The sequence below is a fragment of the Symphodus melops genome, assembly GCF_947650265.1.
Source record: "Symphodus melops genome assembly, chromosome: 20".
NCBI classification, from domain to species: Eukaryota; Metazoa; Chordata; class Actinopteri; order Labriformes; family Labridae; genus Symphodus; species Symphodus melops.
Window position 1 is genome coordinate 4,416,639 of NC_136710.1, and position 15,301 is coordinate 4,431,939.

A 15,301-nucleotide genomic window follows, 5' to 3' on the forward strand; every position below is an offset into this window, starting at 1 on the left:
TCTGGCTAAGTAATCATCCTACACTGTGTTTTGAAACCTTATGGGAGCCACTAACCTCTGCCTGCTTTCACCCCCGAGTCAGAGGCGTTCATGAATAAACCAGTGAATGCTCTTATTCAAAATCTTTGTCGAGTGACCACGGTGTAAAATGGATAATCCACTCTATGGTCTGCGTTACAGGATTAGTTCAAATCCAGCAGTGAGGCGGCTTCCCATCAGGTGGTTCTTTACCTCCACGTCATGAGAAAAAACAAACACTTCCTTCTGGATTATCCCTCATTTAATCTTTAAATCAATACGCAGATAAGACATCTTTTCTCCTCTTTCTGAATCAGGTTTCCTGTCGCTGTGCTTTCATATCTGCAGCGATCGTAAGAGAAACCTAATCAGACCATTATAATTAAAGAGGGCAGAGTGTTGGTGCAGGAGGCGGAGAGAGGAGGAGAAGATCGCAGATGAGGCAAGAAGTCAAGTCTGCCCACTGAAAGCCCCTTAAATCCCTTTCTTATTAACTCTCTGTGACATTTGATCTACCTGCATCACACACTCACACACACACACACACACACTCAGCTCTACCATCCAGCTCCTCTTTCCCCCAGAAACAGTCCCCGCATCTCTGCTGCATCCCCCCCCCCCCCTCCCCCCCTCCTCTCTGAATCAGCTGAGTTTAATTCCAAACAGGTACCACAGTGACATTTCTCCATGCAAATGGGGCCTCACCTCGAGCTGAAGAGGCCGCTGTAACAGAATGTAATTGACCAACACGGAAGAAGTTGACATTTCTTCGGGCTGCAATGAAAAGTTCAGCTTGTCCTACTCCATGAAATTGTTTTTTTTTTCTTCTTTAAAGGAATGAAAAGATACATGTGTCGTATGGTTAACGCTCCTGTGAGGCGTTCTGTGAGCTGGTTATGAAACGGGCTGAGATCCTTATTATGACCTTCAAAAGCAAAAAAAGACCATCAATGACTTGAGTGAATGCATATATATATATATATATATATATACATATATATATATATATATATATATATATATATATAGACACAGTTTAATGCCTGTTTACAAGGCTGCAGGGTAGATGTCTGACAGCCTCTCTTCTATTGCAAAGATTCACGCGTCTTTGACTTGTATCTTCATAACTTTTGGAACTTTTTTCTCCAGGAAGAAATTCTCATGTAAACATCATTTTCACACAGACATGGGTCACTTAAACTGAACAAGCCTGTCGTTCCTCATGACCACCTCTAACGTATAGAAAAAAAGCCGTGGCAGACGCCCTTTGAGGTGTCATGTTTAATGCGTTGGATTATCGGCTGAGATTCATCTCGCTAAAGAGAAAACTGCTTCAAACGGATTCTTCTAAACTGAGATGTCTCCACATTTGGGGGACTGTGTGTTTGGACAAAAACAAAAAAGAACACTTTATTTATTTAAGAGTACAAAGGAAACTTTCCCCATTGCTCAGTTGTGCTGGAACTCAACAGAGCTTTCTCTAACAGACGACGAGCTCTCGTAGCAGAAAACCATTTTGGTGTTTTCTGTATTAAAAAAAGAAGCTCTGCACTCAGAGCCAAACTCGACTATTTCAGGGTCTTGTGTCATGATTTGGTTCTGTTAGTGTAAACTCTATACACAGTGTGTGTATTTGGACGTTTGGACAACTGGTCGTACTACTAACTGTACGTAACAGTTTGAACTTCCTGTTTGTTCTTTTTTATGGGTCAATATGATTTATGACATGCCTCGCCAAAAACTCATCAGGAAAATAACAGGATTTCAGTATTAATTGAATATTGTTGAATCATTACTTTTGTAACAGATTGTACGCTCAGCACTGGATTCTGCATGTGTGTATATTCTAATGAATCCTGCCAGTCACTCCTATTTGTTCTCCGCCTTCTTGACCCAATATAATTTAAAGGAGTCTTACATTTAAAACATCTCTCAAGCTGACGGTTTACTGAACGATAAAGATGAGAATAAAGAACCAAACCGACCTCCCTTGGAAATGAAATGAACAGAATATTTTTAAAAACACATGGTGAGGTTTTTCTACGATCATCAAACCAAGTCGACTGTGAGCCGAGCAATCTGTGCATCAATTAGTGAGAGAGCATCACTGATTTTAAACGTGTGTGTGTGTGTCCGAGCCAGGATGCCCTTTATGTATGCATTCCTACTGAGCTAAACCACCGAGGCAGCTCAATCCCAGCTGTTCCAGCATGTTTGAAATTGAAAGAAAAAAAAAGACTGGTAACTCTTAATCTGCTCCAATGAGGTCAGCTGTCAGTTCTTTATTACTGTACCGATTTATTATCAGGGAAACATCTTGATTTTTGTTAGCATCAAGGGCTCATTTTACCCCAGCAGCTGGATAAAAGGCTCGCGGAGTAATGTCTCATCATGTTGATATTTTTTCTTAATTATTTTAAGCATAAATTGATAAATGATTACTGACTCTTGTAAGCAAAGATTGTATTTTCTGAGGATTCGTTCTGAGGAGTTTAAACGTCGTCAATTGTTAGAAAGGATAAAATGATGAATAAAATAACTGACAAATACAAAACTGATTCATAGTTGGAGTCATATTAAACTAAAAAGTGATAGATCTGCTGGTACTGGCTTCTCATTTAAAAGGGTTTGCCACTCTTACTCTCCAGTCTATCATTGTTGATAATAAAAAAAAGGAGCCTGAGGGTTTTTAGAAGCTGAAGAAAATACGCAACAGAAAAAAAACTACAACTGATTGATTTGAAGCAGATAACACAAATCTAAAGCTGAGCTCCAGTTTGGCCAGATTTACACACATTTTACTCTCTCATATTGAAACCCTGCTCTGTGCAGCAGATTCCTAATGGTCCTGTTTACATGAGTGGGTGGCAGGAACATCGCCATGGTCAGTAGTTCCAGCTCAGGTCATCCATGCTCAAAACTGATGCACTCATTCTCCTCCACCGGAAAACTCGACTGAAAGCCCACGCAGTGCAAAAGAGCTGCTGCCTTAAGTAACATGAGCGCGATCGTGGCTGTCATGACTGTTGGCATGTGCGTGGACGCTAACTGAACGGTGTAATCAAGCAGAGCGACGTCGGCCATTGTTATGCAAGTGAGATCCTGTGGAGAGAGGCTTGGACGTCTTCCCAGGTTCCATCGCTGTCGTAGGTGGCGTGGGTCAAGCAGCGACTCCGACAGAGGACTGTAACTCTGAAGTGCTGCTGGGTTGTTTTTTTTCTTCACATATGCATGTCCCTCATTACTGACAGAACTTAATGTGCAGCGCCATCTGTGCAGGGTTTGAGCCAAGAGAATATAAAAGAGTGTGAAAGTGAAAGTGAACGATTACAGCTGTAGAAGGTAATGAAGGTATCATTCACTGTATTATTACAGTGACAAAAGCCAAGCCTCACTGCCCTCTTTCTCGCTAATGGATCCCAGCCATTATTAACTGGATAAATCCTCCTCATTGTGTCTCTCTTTTCCTCTTTGTCTCCCTTTTTCTTCCCGTCTATCCTCTCCTCATTTCGGCTCTCTTTCATCTTCTCTCTCTGCGAACCGTCCTCTTTTGTTTCCTCACATTGCAGATCGAATTGTCGCCGCCGCTCTCCTTCCTTCCTCACTTTCTCGTTCCACCTTCACATGCCCTCGCTCTCACGCTTCCCTTTCTCCTTCCCTAACCTTTACTTACACGCTCTTTATTTCTCTCTCCCGACTTTTCCAGTCCCAGTGAAGCAGAGAGAGAGAGAGAGCGATGTCGCAGAAGAAGATATTTCTGATCTGCGTCGCCATCAGTACCGTCAGTCTCCTGCTGCACCATGGGGGCCACTTAAGCTGGTGAGTGATTTGAAACCCACCTTGCATATGCGAACACATACCTGCTCAGATGTTTCTCTCTTTACGTCCATATGCTGCTAATTACTATGAAAACCATGACAGCAGCTCGTGTCACTTACTTTCAAAGGCAATTAAAAGTGAGACGAGCTTATTATTATTGCACTCGGATATGGAGGCTGTCAGTGCTGAAGCATTGCTGTGTTAGTCATGGGACTTATTATAAAAGCGGTGTCACACGTCTTTGTCAGCCTTGTGTTCTGTTCTCGGATCTTTTCCAGTTTAACCTTCAACATGTGCTCATGAGAAGAAAAAAAAAAAACTTCTCCGACTCGTGTTTTAACCGTCTCTGTTAGTCGGATGTTACCGCTCAGCTGTCTCTCGACTTTCCACATAGTTTGTCACGTCTGAGCAACATCTGAACCTCTGGATCAAGACCGCATACTGTTGTACTGTGAAGTCATCAACATACTGTAAATGCACCCAAGACAACAAATGATTGGACTTTGCAGGAATTTTGTATTAAGCCTATTTGTAATGTTAAAATAGAATATTTATGGGGCGTTGGTGGCCTGGGTTCGCATCCGGCCTGTGGCCTCCGTCCCGCATGTCTCTCCCCGCTCTCTCCCTGATTTCCGCATCTATCCACCTTTGTCTCTCTATCATAATAAAGGCGAAAGGCCAAAAATAAATCTTAAAAAAAAAAAAAAATAGAATATTTATCTGCTTGATGGTTCATTTCTGGACACAAACGATGCCAAGAAGTCAAGTCTATTTTCTAACCTGCTGAAGGTTTATGATGAATGCACGTAATGAAATTGTTGGTTGATGTGCATTATCAAAAAGTTCTTTACAGACAGTATAATACTCTAATTGGTTACCTTTATTTTCAACTCTGTGTAGTTTGACTTTATTTGTGAGGAAATCCAAAAATGTTTAACACATTATAAGAATCTTGTCGACAAAGTGTCCATTCTTTTTCACGTCATGCAGTTTTTTTTCCACTTACTGTGAAAATTTGCCGTGTAAAATTGACCACAAGGTTTTTTTTGTATAGAGTGTTGATGCTGACTTTACCTGACACCTTGCATTGGTTACAAGCAGCAAAAATGACTTCATAGGAGTCACTCAATCTGATGATTAGATTTTACTTCTGAAGCTTATTAAGAGGCGTCACTAACTGGCTAAAAAACTACCCAGCAGTACGAGGCATCTGGTAATCAGTCCTCCAGTTGTTCAGCTCTCTTTTGTCTGTCGATTTTCATGAAGTTATTTTAACACCTACACTTATTTTATGTACTTTCATCCCTTTTCCCAATCCAATGGAGCCAAAATGTATATTTATGTCTTCTTCTTCTGTCTGTAGGACCATGGAAGCCTTCCACTTAAGCTGTCCTGGGCTGCGTTCCCTCCCTCTCTGGGGCCTGAAACCGAAGCACACCAATGTGGCCTTCCTCAAGACCCACAAAACGGCCAGCTCCACCATGCAGAACCTGCTCTTCCGTTTCGCAGAGCGCAACAACGTGACGGTGGCACTGCCCGTGCAGGCCTGCAGCCACCAGTTCTGCTACCCTCGCTCCTTCACCCCTCACTTTGTCCATCCACACACCATACCGCCGAACATCATCACCAGCCACATGCGCTTCAATAAGGCCGAGATCCAGCGCCTCATGCCCAACGATACAATCTACATCACAATCCTGAGGGAGCCTGGATCCATGTTTGAGTCCTTGTTCAGTTACTACAACCAGTACTGTCAGAGCTTCAAAAGGGTGCCGAATGGCTCCCTGGAGGCTTTCTTAGAGGAACCTTTGCGCTACTACCGACCTGACGAGAAGGACTCCATGTATGCACGAAACACTGTGACCTTTGATTTGGGTGGGGACAAGGATAGACCAGCTACCGATGTGACATACGCACAGACCTTCCTTGGAGAGGTGGAGAGAGTTTTCTCGCTGGTGATGATAGCAGAGTACTTTGACGAGTCTCTGGTTCTCCTTCGCCATCTTCTCAATTGGGATTTGGACGATATTTTGTACGTTAAGCTCAACATGCGGACAACCAACTCAAAGCGTAGCCTGACACCGGGCCTCTCTTCAAAGATCCGTGCCTGGAATTCCATCGATGCACGCCTCTATGACCACTTTAACGCATCATTGTGGCGCCAACTGTCCGCTCTGGGTCATGCCTGTGTGGCAAGGGAGGTACGTCTCCTTCGACAAGCCCAGGAAAGACTAATGAGAAGCTGCTTCGGTGGACGGATGCCGCTTCTACGCTCAGCCGAGCAGATAAAAAACAAAGACCTCCGCCCGTGGAAGCCCAGTGGGAAAGTTGACATTGTGGGCTACGACCTCCCGGTTAATCTCAGCCGCGGTTTCTCAAGCCAGGCCCAGGAGCTATGCCTCAAGCTAGTCATGCCAGAGGTCCAATATACAAGAGTTCTCCTACGCTCGCAATTACTGCGCTATCGTCGAAGCTACCAGCTCCGACCTCCACAGCAATCGCGCTCCCCCCAGCAGCCCATACGTACAGTCCTGCTGCGGCATCCTCAGGGTCAACGCAGCCAAGCGACCCCAGCAGCCCCAGGCCCTGTATCAGGAACAAGGTCTACCTCCACCATAAAGCCTGCTGAAGGGGCGCAAGCTGGGACCACAAAGTTAAAGCCTAAAAGCTCCCAGAACGAGGCCTCCTAGACTGCGAACAGAGACGTGAACACTGACTGCATTGAACTTACCCATCCTGACCCTTGAGACAACGATGATTGGTTGTTCTGGGGCCGTGGAAGAAAAAAAAAAAAAAAAAAAGGGTGTCTTTGGGAAATCAATGTCTCTCTTGTCCCTTCCACAGATTCTGATAAAAAATACATGAGAACAAAGAAGGGAAAGTGGGTTAGACTTTTCTTTTTGGGGAGGGGGGACTTGAACTTGAATCCCTCCCCTCCCTGGTCTGTGAAACAGCATCAGAGTTGGCACTCATGAGCTGAAGAAACCTACACTGAGACGCGGCTCAATTGCACTCCTCTGCAAACAGATTGGAGAGGGTTTTAGGTGAAAGTAGTTCTTTGAAGCAAATCTGTTACATGCGACGAGGACTCAATAGGGAAGTGGCGATATCGTGCCTATTGTGAGGCACAGAGTGGGCTTTGTGTGTATCACACTGGTATAGCATCATGTTACTTGCTTTCATTCTGTTTCTCGAGCTCTATTTCATTCTCTCTCCCTAACATATGCCATTTAAAGTCCTTGAGAGAGACATAATGACATAAAGGGATCAACTGTCAGGCGTCCAAAGAGCCTCCTAAGAGGCCAGACAGACACTGAGATCACCTCAACCATTAACACGACAGCACAATCAACCACTCCTCTCTTACGAATTCCAAGGGCGTAAAGCATTGATGGAAGGATGGGGTAAAAGCAAGGAGGGATCTTATCTAGAGGGTAAGCTAAAGACTGCTGGATACTCATTATTGCTGTGACTTCAACAGTGACTGAGCACACTCGTAAAGCCCGAGTCCCTTCAGCCTTCAACCTCTCTGGCTTGCTCCCTGCGTCCTCCATCTTCTGATCCCTGCTGCTGCCCTCTGGTCCGGCGGCTCTAGAACCGCCCTCAGACCACCGGCTGAGATGACTTCTTGTCACTGTAGAGAGTTTGTTGGAGATGGTGATGGTTTGTGCACGTGGGGTTGTATTGCAATATGATCCCCAGGCCTTCATTCTATATGGAAGGCAGGGATTTAATAACCTACCAGCAACCACACGCTGCACACAACGCCGCAAACAAAAAAACGTAAAGCAGCTTGACAGGACAAAGACCTGAAGCCTGTGGGTCCCCAGTGTTTGAATATTTAATTCTCTCCTATCATAGCCCTCCTATGGCCTATGTTCTTATGTTACACAGCGGTACGTTTTCATTAGAAATACAAGAACCGGACAGAGGTTCTGAGAATTTCAGGTGAACAAAGCGAGATCATCAGCGTACAATGATAAAAAACTCACGAGGCTGGTGGGCGTGCTGGTAGTCTGGAGCTGAAAATGTCAACACTTATCTCAGCTGTGATCCACTTTTACTGCATTTTGCTCATATTTAATGTGTCATTTATGTTATTTATTCCTCCGGTGATCAGGAAGGTTCTGCTTAGTGACTGAGAGGTGGAGGAAGGACATTTGTGTGTGTCTGTGAGAGTGTGTGACGCGAGTGTATGTGGGGCAGGGAACGTTTTTGTTTTTTTTCTTTTTCCAGGGCCAGCCGAGTTGGCATGGCAACAAAAGGAAGTAATGTGGGTAAGATTTATTGAAACTATGTATTATTTATTATCGGGACTTGAAGAATCCCATTTACTGTATTTTGAACTGTTGTTTTTCATGAATCACTGGATAAACAGAAAAAACCTTTCTTTGACGTCAAGTTACATCAAACCACTTCAGGCTGTAGTGGTTAAGGCTTGTGGTGATGATATTAATCATTCATCTATATGTGTTTCACATAAAGCGACACTACAAGAACCACTTCTGAAAAACCCTACATTGAATCAAGTGTAGTCGCTTTAAAATTCATCTTTCGTTCAGCGGTGCTTAAGTGCTCGACCGCACGATGCTTCTGTGGTTGGGAGTCTGTCGCCCTGTAGGTTACAATAATGAGAAACACAAACTGCTGCTGCTCTGACACGAACAAAGAGCAGGAAGACAAACAGGCACGGCGTGAGGATTCACAGTCTTACTGTACTGTGTGTGTGTGGCGGTGAATATTCGAGAGCAAAGTGAGCTTCTGTGAACTAACGAGGAACGTCGTCATATCAGCGTTTATTTACAGGTGATTAAACTTCTGTGATTCCTCTGACGCACATACTCTGTAAAAACATCTGTAAAGATACGCTTTCCGCTTTTCAGTTCAAGTTATCCAAATCAACGTGTAGATCAGGCGGCTAACTTCCTCAGTCTGTTAAACACGTTGGGTTCATGTTTGAAAAAGACAGCTGGGCATTGTTTGAGACGGTTTTTTAAAGCTGTGGATAGAAACAGGTTTAATGCACTTCCTGTTTATTTGGACTAAATTAAAGACAGTTCATTGTAATGATCCTTCATGTGTGAAACACTGATTCAGCTTTTATGGATTTTTTTTTTTCTTTTAAGCACTTACATGCTCAACGGCACAAGTATGTAGAAATACAAGACTACTTAAAGTAACGGTACAAGATCAACTCATTGTTTGTTGGATTTGTCAACATTTACAAAATAATGAGCATGTCAAGCCTAAGTTTGCATTTTGACTCAGTTTGAATACAATGCTGCTTTAACAGTGCTTTAAACTGCTGAGATAACACTGGATTTATGTTCCTGTCTGTCCCGTTTGTGTTCAATATGAAATAATAAACAAGACTATGAATTATACTGTCATTGGAATAAATACAGTCGAAAGATGTAATAATATTACTGTGAAATAATCCAGCAACAAAAAAAACGTTTTTGTTCTCTTCTTTTAAATCCTTTTTATTTTGTTTTATCATGAAAAGTATTAAAAAGTCTGCCGTTCATATTTAAACAAAGCCTCTGTGGGGAAATGCAGCTTTGTGATTGGCTGGTGATTGATTTGGCTCTCGGTCATTTTAGACTTAAATCTGTCCCAACAAGAAGAAAAAAAGTCCAAGAATAAATGGATCATATGAAAATAAGGATGATGGTTTAAGAGAGAGAGCTGAGATTAGTTTTTTGCATAATGGCTCATTTTTGACTTTTACCGTAGAATAATGCTAAACGAAAGAAAACAATTAAGAAGGTCTTTGAAATATTTCTCCTCCCTCATCAGACTGGGATTTAGCTGATTTGTTTCTTTTTTAATTCAAAACTTGCCTCAACTATTAATTTCTGGTCTTTTTGTTCATGACTGTGAGACTCTAAGTGCTCTTTTGATTGTACGAGTCGTTCGCCCAACTGTTCTGCTTCTGGTGAAAGAGAGAGAGAGAGTCACTAATGGTCATGCTGTCATGTCTAAAGTGTCGGTACTTCTTCTTCTCCCCCCCCCCCCCCCCCCCCCCCCCCCCCCCCCCCCCCAGAGTGACATTGAAATGTATTTTGTTTCATCTCAAAGTGTTTAGGGTGAACTTTTATGTGGCAGTGACATCATCAGGTGATCGTGGCATATTAATAATTCTCTGACTGTATTTTCCTCTGGACTCTCTAATCTGCTCACCGTTGAACTCCATCCTCTGTTTATGAACTTACTTGTGGACTGAGAAGAATGAGACTTTTTGTACTTCATTTGGGTGATTGACTTGGTGAGTTTGGGTGGGTGGGTGGGTGGTGGGGCTCTGAAGAACCACCCGACGACAATCAGAGCTAGGGGCCCCAAAGCTTTGTAATGAAGGACTGTGGACGTGATGAATAAAGTTTGAATGAATTTAAATCAGCTGTGAGCGCACGTGTGTTTGTGTCTGCCGTTTCTCCTTTCAATGCAGATTTATTCACATATGCACAGGCTTGAATTATTCAGAATTTCAGAGACGCACACACACACACACATTCATTCAGCAGCAGCGATACGTAACACACAGCAGCATTTGGTCAATTAAGATTCTGATCCTAAATGGTTTTCTATTTCCCTGAAGACCCGGACCTCAGATTTGAGTCTGCAATCAGTCGTTTGAAATTACCTCGGTTCAGCTCGCCGGAACAAATGAATGAACAATTTACTTCAGACAAAGACAAAAACAAAACGCAAAGCTGTTTGTTATGATTGTGATTGAAGCAATCACTAAAATATGTTGCCCTCCACCTCTCCGCCATTAAAGCCTCCTGACCCTGTATCTCCTTCTGTCCTTTTTTTGCCTGCTTTTGGTTATATGAAAGGAACTTTAGCCCAATACATTATTATGATGAAAAACAGCATTTAATCATTAAATAATCAAGGTAGTCAGGTGGAAAAAGGACATTAACAGTTATACCACAGTGTTTTCTTCCTGCTGAAACAAGCCTACAATCAGCTGCTGTGCAAAAAAAACAACAACAATAAAAGCACGAGATGGGAGAGAGACCCATCATGAAGAACACTGAAGAGAAAGTTGAAAACTTAAAGCTGTTAAATATCCACTCAGCAAGGCACTAGAATCTGTGAGTGCACATCTTAACGGTCTGATGTGCAGCTGTAACGGTAGATGCAGTATAGACGTCATGATTTAACACCAGCCTCTCAGAGTGAACTTTTCTTTGGCCATCCAAAATTATTTCTCGTCTTAGTCTCAGACTGGGCGGACTCTGGATTTTAAATCAAGACTCACTTACACCTTGTCGTGCAGATGGAAATGACAAACCCTCCATACACATAAAGTATAATCAAATTATTTGGAGGAAAGCAGGGTTGTTACCTCGATGCTAACTGATGCAGGATTATCAGCCAGAAGCACAAACAAAATCACGTTTACCTTCCTAAAGTCACACAGTAAAACAAACATCACTTGTGCTGCAAAGCTTCACCTCCACACACTCCAGCTCAATGCATCGCATTAATAACCATAACCATGTATTCACATGTTGTGCACTCGCTGTTTCATAAAGCAATTTATTGGATTATTCATTTGAAAGTGCACAAGTGGAACTCTGGGTAATTTGCAAGCTGAATATTGTCAAAGGTTAACGCTCAAGTGCTCCGCCTTGATTGCACTGTGATTGGGATAAATGTCACGAACCTTTTCATCAACAAGGAGGAAATTCATCTCAATCTTACAGAAAATAAATAATGGTACCCGAATAACAAGTTGTTGTTTGTTTTTTTCACTCGAACACAAGATACATTTTTTCTCTTTTCTGGACATTTAGTGATTTCTGTCCAGGATAGCACACCACAGTTGATCATTTTTCTGTCTTGGCATCAACAACAATTAAATAATCTTCTCCAGCTGCTCAGTGATGCCAATCAATGAATTAATCAAGCACAGATGGGCGACTATCTACCCTACCATGCGGCCCCTCATGGCCCCTTCATCTCATCTGTGAAATACAGTAGGCTGGACAGCAGGTGCCAACACATCACCTGGGTCTTCAAGTGGGCTCCTCCCTTCACAAGGGTTTTGTCAAGTTACTGTTTGTCCACGACACCTCAGGAAGGCTTGACAGCTACAGCGCCCCATCTCCATGCTGGCTCCTATGCCCATAACAGCCACCTGCAGAACTTATTTCTGCTCAACACAGTTATCAGCTGTCAAATTCACAGAAGAAAAAGGACAAAAACAAAAAGATGAGTCTGTAGAACGATGTGGAAAAAAAGGACAGCGAAGGCAGAGCCAGGGTGAGAAGCCTTCTTAGGCTACAGCGGATAAATAAAGCATATTAAAAATATATGTATTTTTCTCTTGCATAATGTAGTGCAGTGTACTCCTTCATCACTCCACCAATTACACCTATCTGATTGCTGATATAATGTATCATGCAAAATAAAATACACTCCAATCCAAAGGCCTATCTCAGCCTTTCAAACATCAAATCAACATGACAGTAAATAGTAGCTAAGAAAACATTTACTTACAAACACGATGTCTTTCAATGTAAGTCACAAAGGAGGAATGAAGCAGAAAGTTTCACAATTTGTTTTTAACAGGGGAGGGAAAGAAAAATCAAAATGGCCTCCAGCAGCTCTTAAACAGCAAGCGATGAGGCCCAAAATGTGCCCTGAAAAATACAATAAAAATAGCCCCACCTGGTGACTGCAAAATGAAGTAATGGTCTTCTCTCCGGTGAGAATTACTTGATTAACTAACAAATGAGACCAACCATCTGTAAGTCTTACACTGACTTTGCTAAATGGGACAAGTTTTAGAATGAAGCAGATGCAGAAGAGCAAAAAAAAAAGAAAACTGCAGTTCCTCAAGTGTCCTCTAGGGGCTGGCTGCTCACGCCTCAGAAGTCCCATTAACACTCATGTTAAAATGTCTTTTTTTTTTACAGCAAAAATATACATGTGTACAGTCTGGTTCAAAAAAAGTTTGAGACTGAATATCTGAAGTCTTTACTGAGGCTTTATTTTTTACACTAATTTCATTATGTCACATAAAAGCTATGAATTCTGTATAATCAGTAGCATGGCTGATCCCACTGGCAGGAGGCTTGTGGCCTGACATGGCGAAACATCTTTGCCAGTGTGGTAAGCTAGCTTGAGACAGGATTTCCAATATAGTTACTGCCATCCTTCAACCGTATTAACTCAGTTGGAAAATAACATAGCTAGCTCGCTAATTAGCTTAATGACTAATGTAATGAACAGTAATTTTTTCAAGTATGGGCTGCCACACACAGAGAGAGAATGAATGAATGAGGAATAGTTCACTCAAAATAGATTCTTATGTGGATGTCTCACCTTTAAATTTGACAAATAAATATTTATATAATATTTGACAAATAAAGAACCTTGAACCTTGAACCTTGAACCTAAATCACTTCCTTTCTATAAATCTTTTTTGTTAATTCTCTGAAGTGAAAACACTCATGCCTCTGTTTAAAACACACGCTGGCAACGCTTTCCCGAGCGAGTCGCTTAAAAGAAATAATTGAGGCATAATGAGTATATCCACTTCTCCATGTACCACTGACTAACAGCGTCAGATCTAAATCTGTTTTTAAGGCAGCATACGTCATACAAAAGAAATAACTTCTGGTTTGATTCTTTAAAATGCAGAGGATTGATCCCAAACCATAATCGTCGAGAACTTTCCACTGATCCTCTTTAAAGATATCAAATCTAAAAGCTTTCATTATTCCATGTGTCTTTTCAAGTCATTACATTTTTTTTATGCCTTGTTTATTTTTTTATTTTTTTGCACTGCTTCAACATTTCAGCTGTAACAGCAGCCGGCAGATGCACACAGCTCTCCAGCTCTTTTGTCGGGCTGTGTTGGCGACGGATGTTTGCAGGCTAAATGTAGTCCAGCTTTGTGAGTCACAGAGAGCAAGGAGGCACCGCAGCACAAAGGTTTTAATGTATTTTTTATTTTTTTGCCTTTTGTGAGTCAGAGCGTGTTGGAACAATGCAGGAGCGCAGGAGGCTGGCTGGGTGGGCTGTTAGAGCAGCTTATCCCTGATAATGTGCGCTCATCCCCTCTCTGAATAAGCGCTCTGCAGGGCTCAGAGGTGCCACTGACATCCCATCTACCTTTTGTTCTTGCTTTCACTTTCTTCTCTACTGAGATGGAATTTATAGTTTTTACATGTGTTTCTCTCAGACTGGAATTATATAATTGAGCCAGATAAACCCGACTCAAGTGAATTACATTTTTTGGAGGCTGAAAAGTACTGAAGTTCAAAGTCAAATGTACCTGTGGATTAGATAAAGAATACTAAATGGGGTAAGCTGATCGTCCGCTAAGCCACTCAAGTCTACAGCTGTTTGGAGGTTTGGAGAATTGAAATTCCTTTGGATGAAGAGAATACTTCTTTCCTTTTTTGTCCTTCATCTTTATTGATAGGACAGCTGAGGAGACGTGGAAGTGTAGGAGTCTACACAAGTCTAGGAACTAGATAAATAGTTCAAAGTTCCTGTCTTGTGGAATCAATAAAAAAAAGGAGGAAGGGCTCCAACAGTTCCTAGAACTATTAAAAAGTTCCTGCGGGCCAAAAACACCTTTTGTCTTCTAAAATCTAAATATTTAATACTCTCTCACAGTTTGGCTCCAAATGTGGACAAATAAAAGAACGAATTGATGGAACGGTGAGAAGGTCAAAAGTGGCCAAAGTGTGTGTGTTGAGTGGACCTCTGACGTCTCTGATCACCCACAACAGCCGAGACGGGATAGTGATGGAGTGATGGCCGGAGGGACAGACGGATGGACATCTATCAGCCTGTTTTCGCTGTTGTTTCTGTTTACATGAGCCAGTGAAAAGGCTGGAGGTTAGGGCTCATTTCTCTGAGCGACTTAATTAGTCGCCATCCCTCCCTCTGTGTGTGTGTCTGTGTGTGTGTGTGTGTGTGTGTGTGTGTGTGTGTGTGTGTCAGGAAATGGAGGCTTGCCTGAGGGAGAGAGAGGGGATAAATTGTGCCTGCGTTAACATGAATAAACAAATACTTCAGCACGAGCATACCCTCGCATGGAAAACACAGCTTTTCTTTTACACGTGCTTTGAATCGCAAAGTCGCTCGTACTGACATGCAGATTCACGCGCTGCTTAATTAAACAACCTCACTGGGGATGGCTTCCTTCATAGCTGTCGGTGTATGCAAATGAAAAGACTAACAGCTAGTAAAAAAAGCAGAAGGACGTTCGGAGGACGGAGTAAGCTCCTCCTTAGATACACAAACTTAAAACATCATGTAAATCATTTCATTGTGTATCAATAGTCTGCAAGCTTTGAAGAGAAGTAATTTTGAATCCATTATGACACCCCCTCACATTACCCACTCATGGTTTTGGTTGATGTATTTGCAAGCTCAGCAGAGTAGCCTTTAAAACTCTTCTTCCAGAGATTACTCTGCTCTGCTGCACGCTCAT

General features: G+C 42.3%; 1 protein-coding gene across 1 annotated transcript in view; it reads left to right on the top strand.

The window, feature by feature from the left end:
• gal3st3 (galactose-3-O-sulfotransferase 3) overlaps positions 1–9,836 on the top strand; it is a 30,493-nt gene extending 20,657 nt beyond the window's left edge. Inside the window, exons 2-3 of the mRNA XM_079370911.1 lie at positions 3,725–3,837; positions 5,201–9,836. Coding sequence (XP_079227037.1) covers positions 3,755–3,837; positions 5,201–6,527 — 1,410 coding nt within the window. The 5' untranslated portion in view covers positions 3,725–3,754 and the 3' untranslated portion in view covers positions 6,528–9,836. The remainder of the gene's footprint in view (positions 1–3,724; positions 3,838–5,200) is intronic.
• The last annotated feature ends 5,465 nt before the right edge of the window (positions 9,837–15,301 follow it).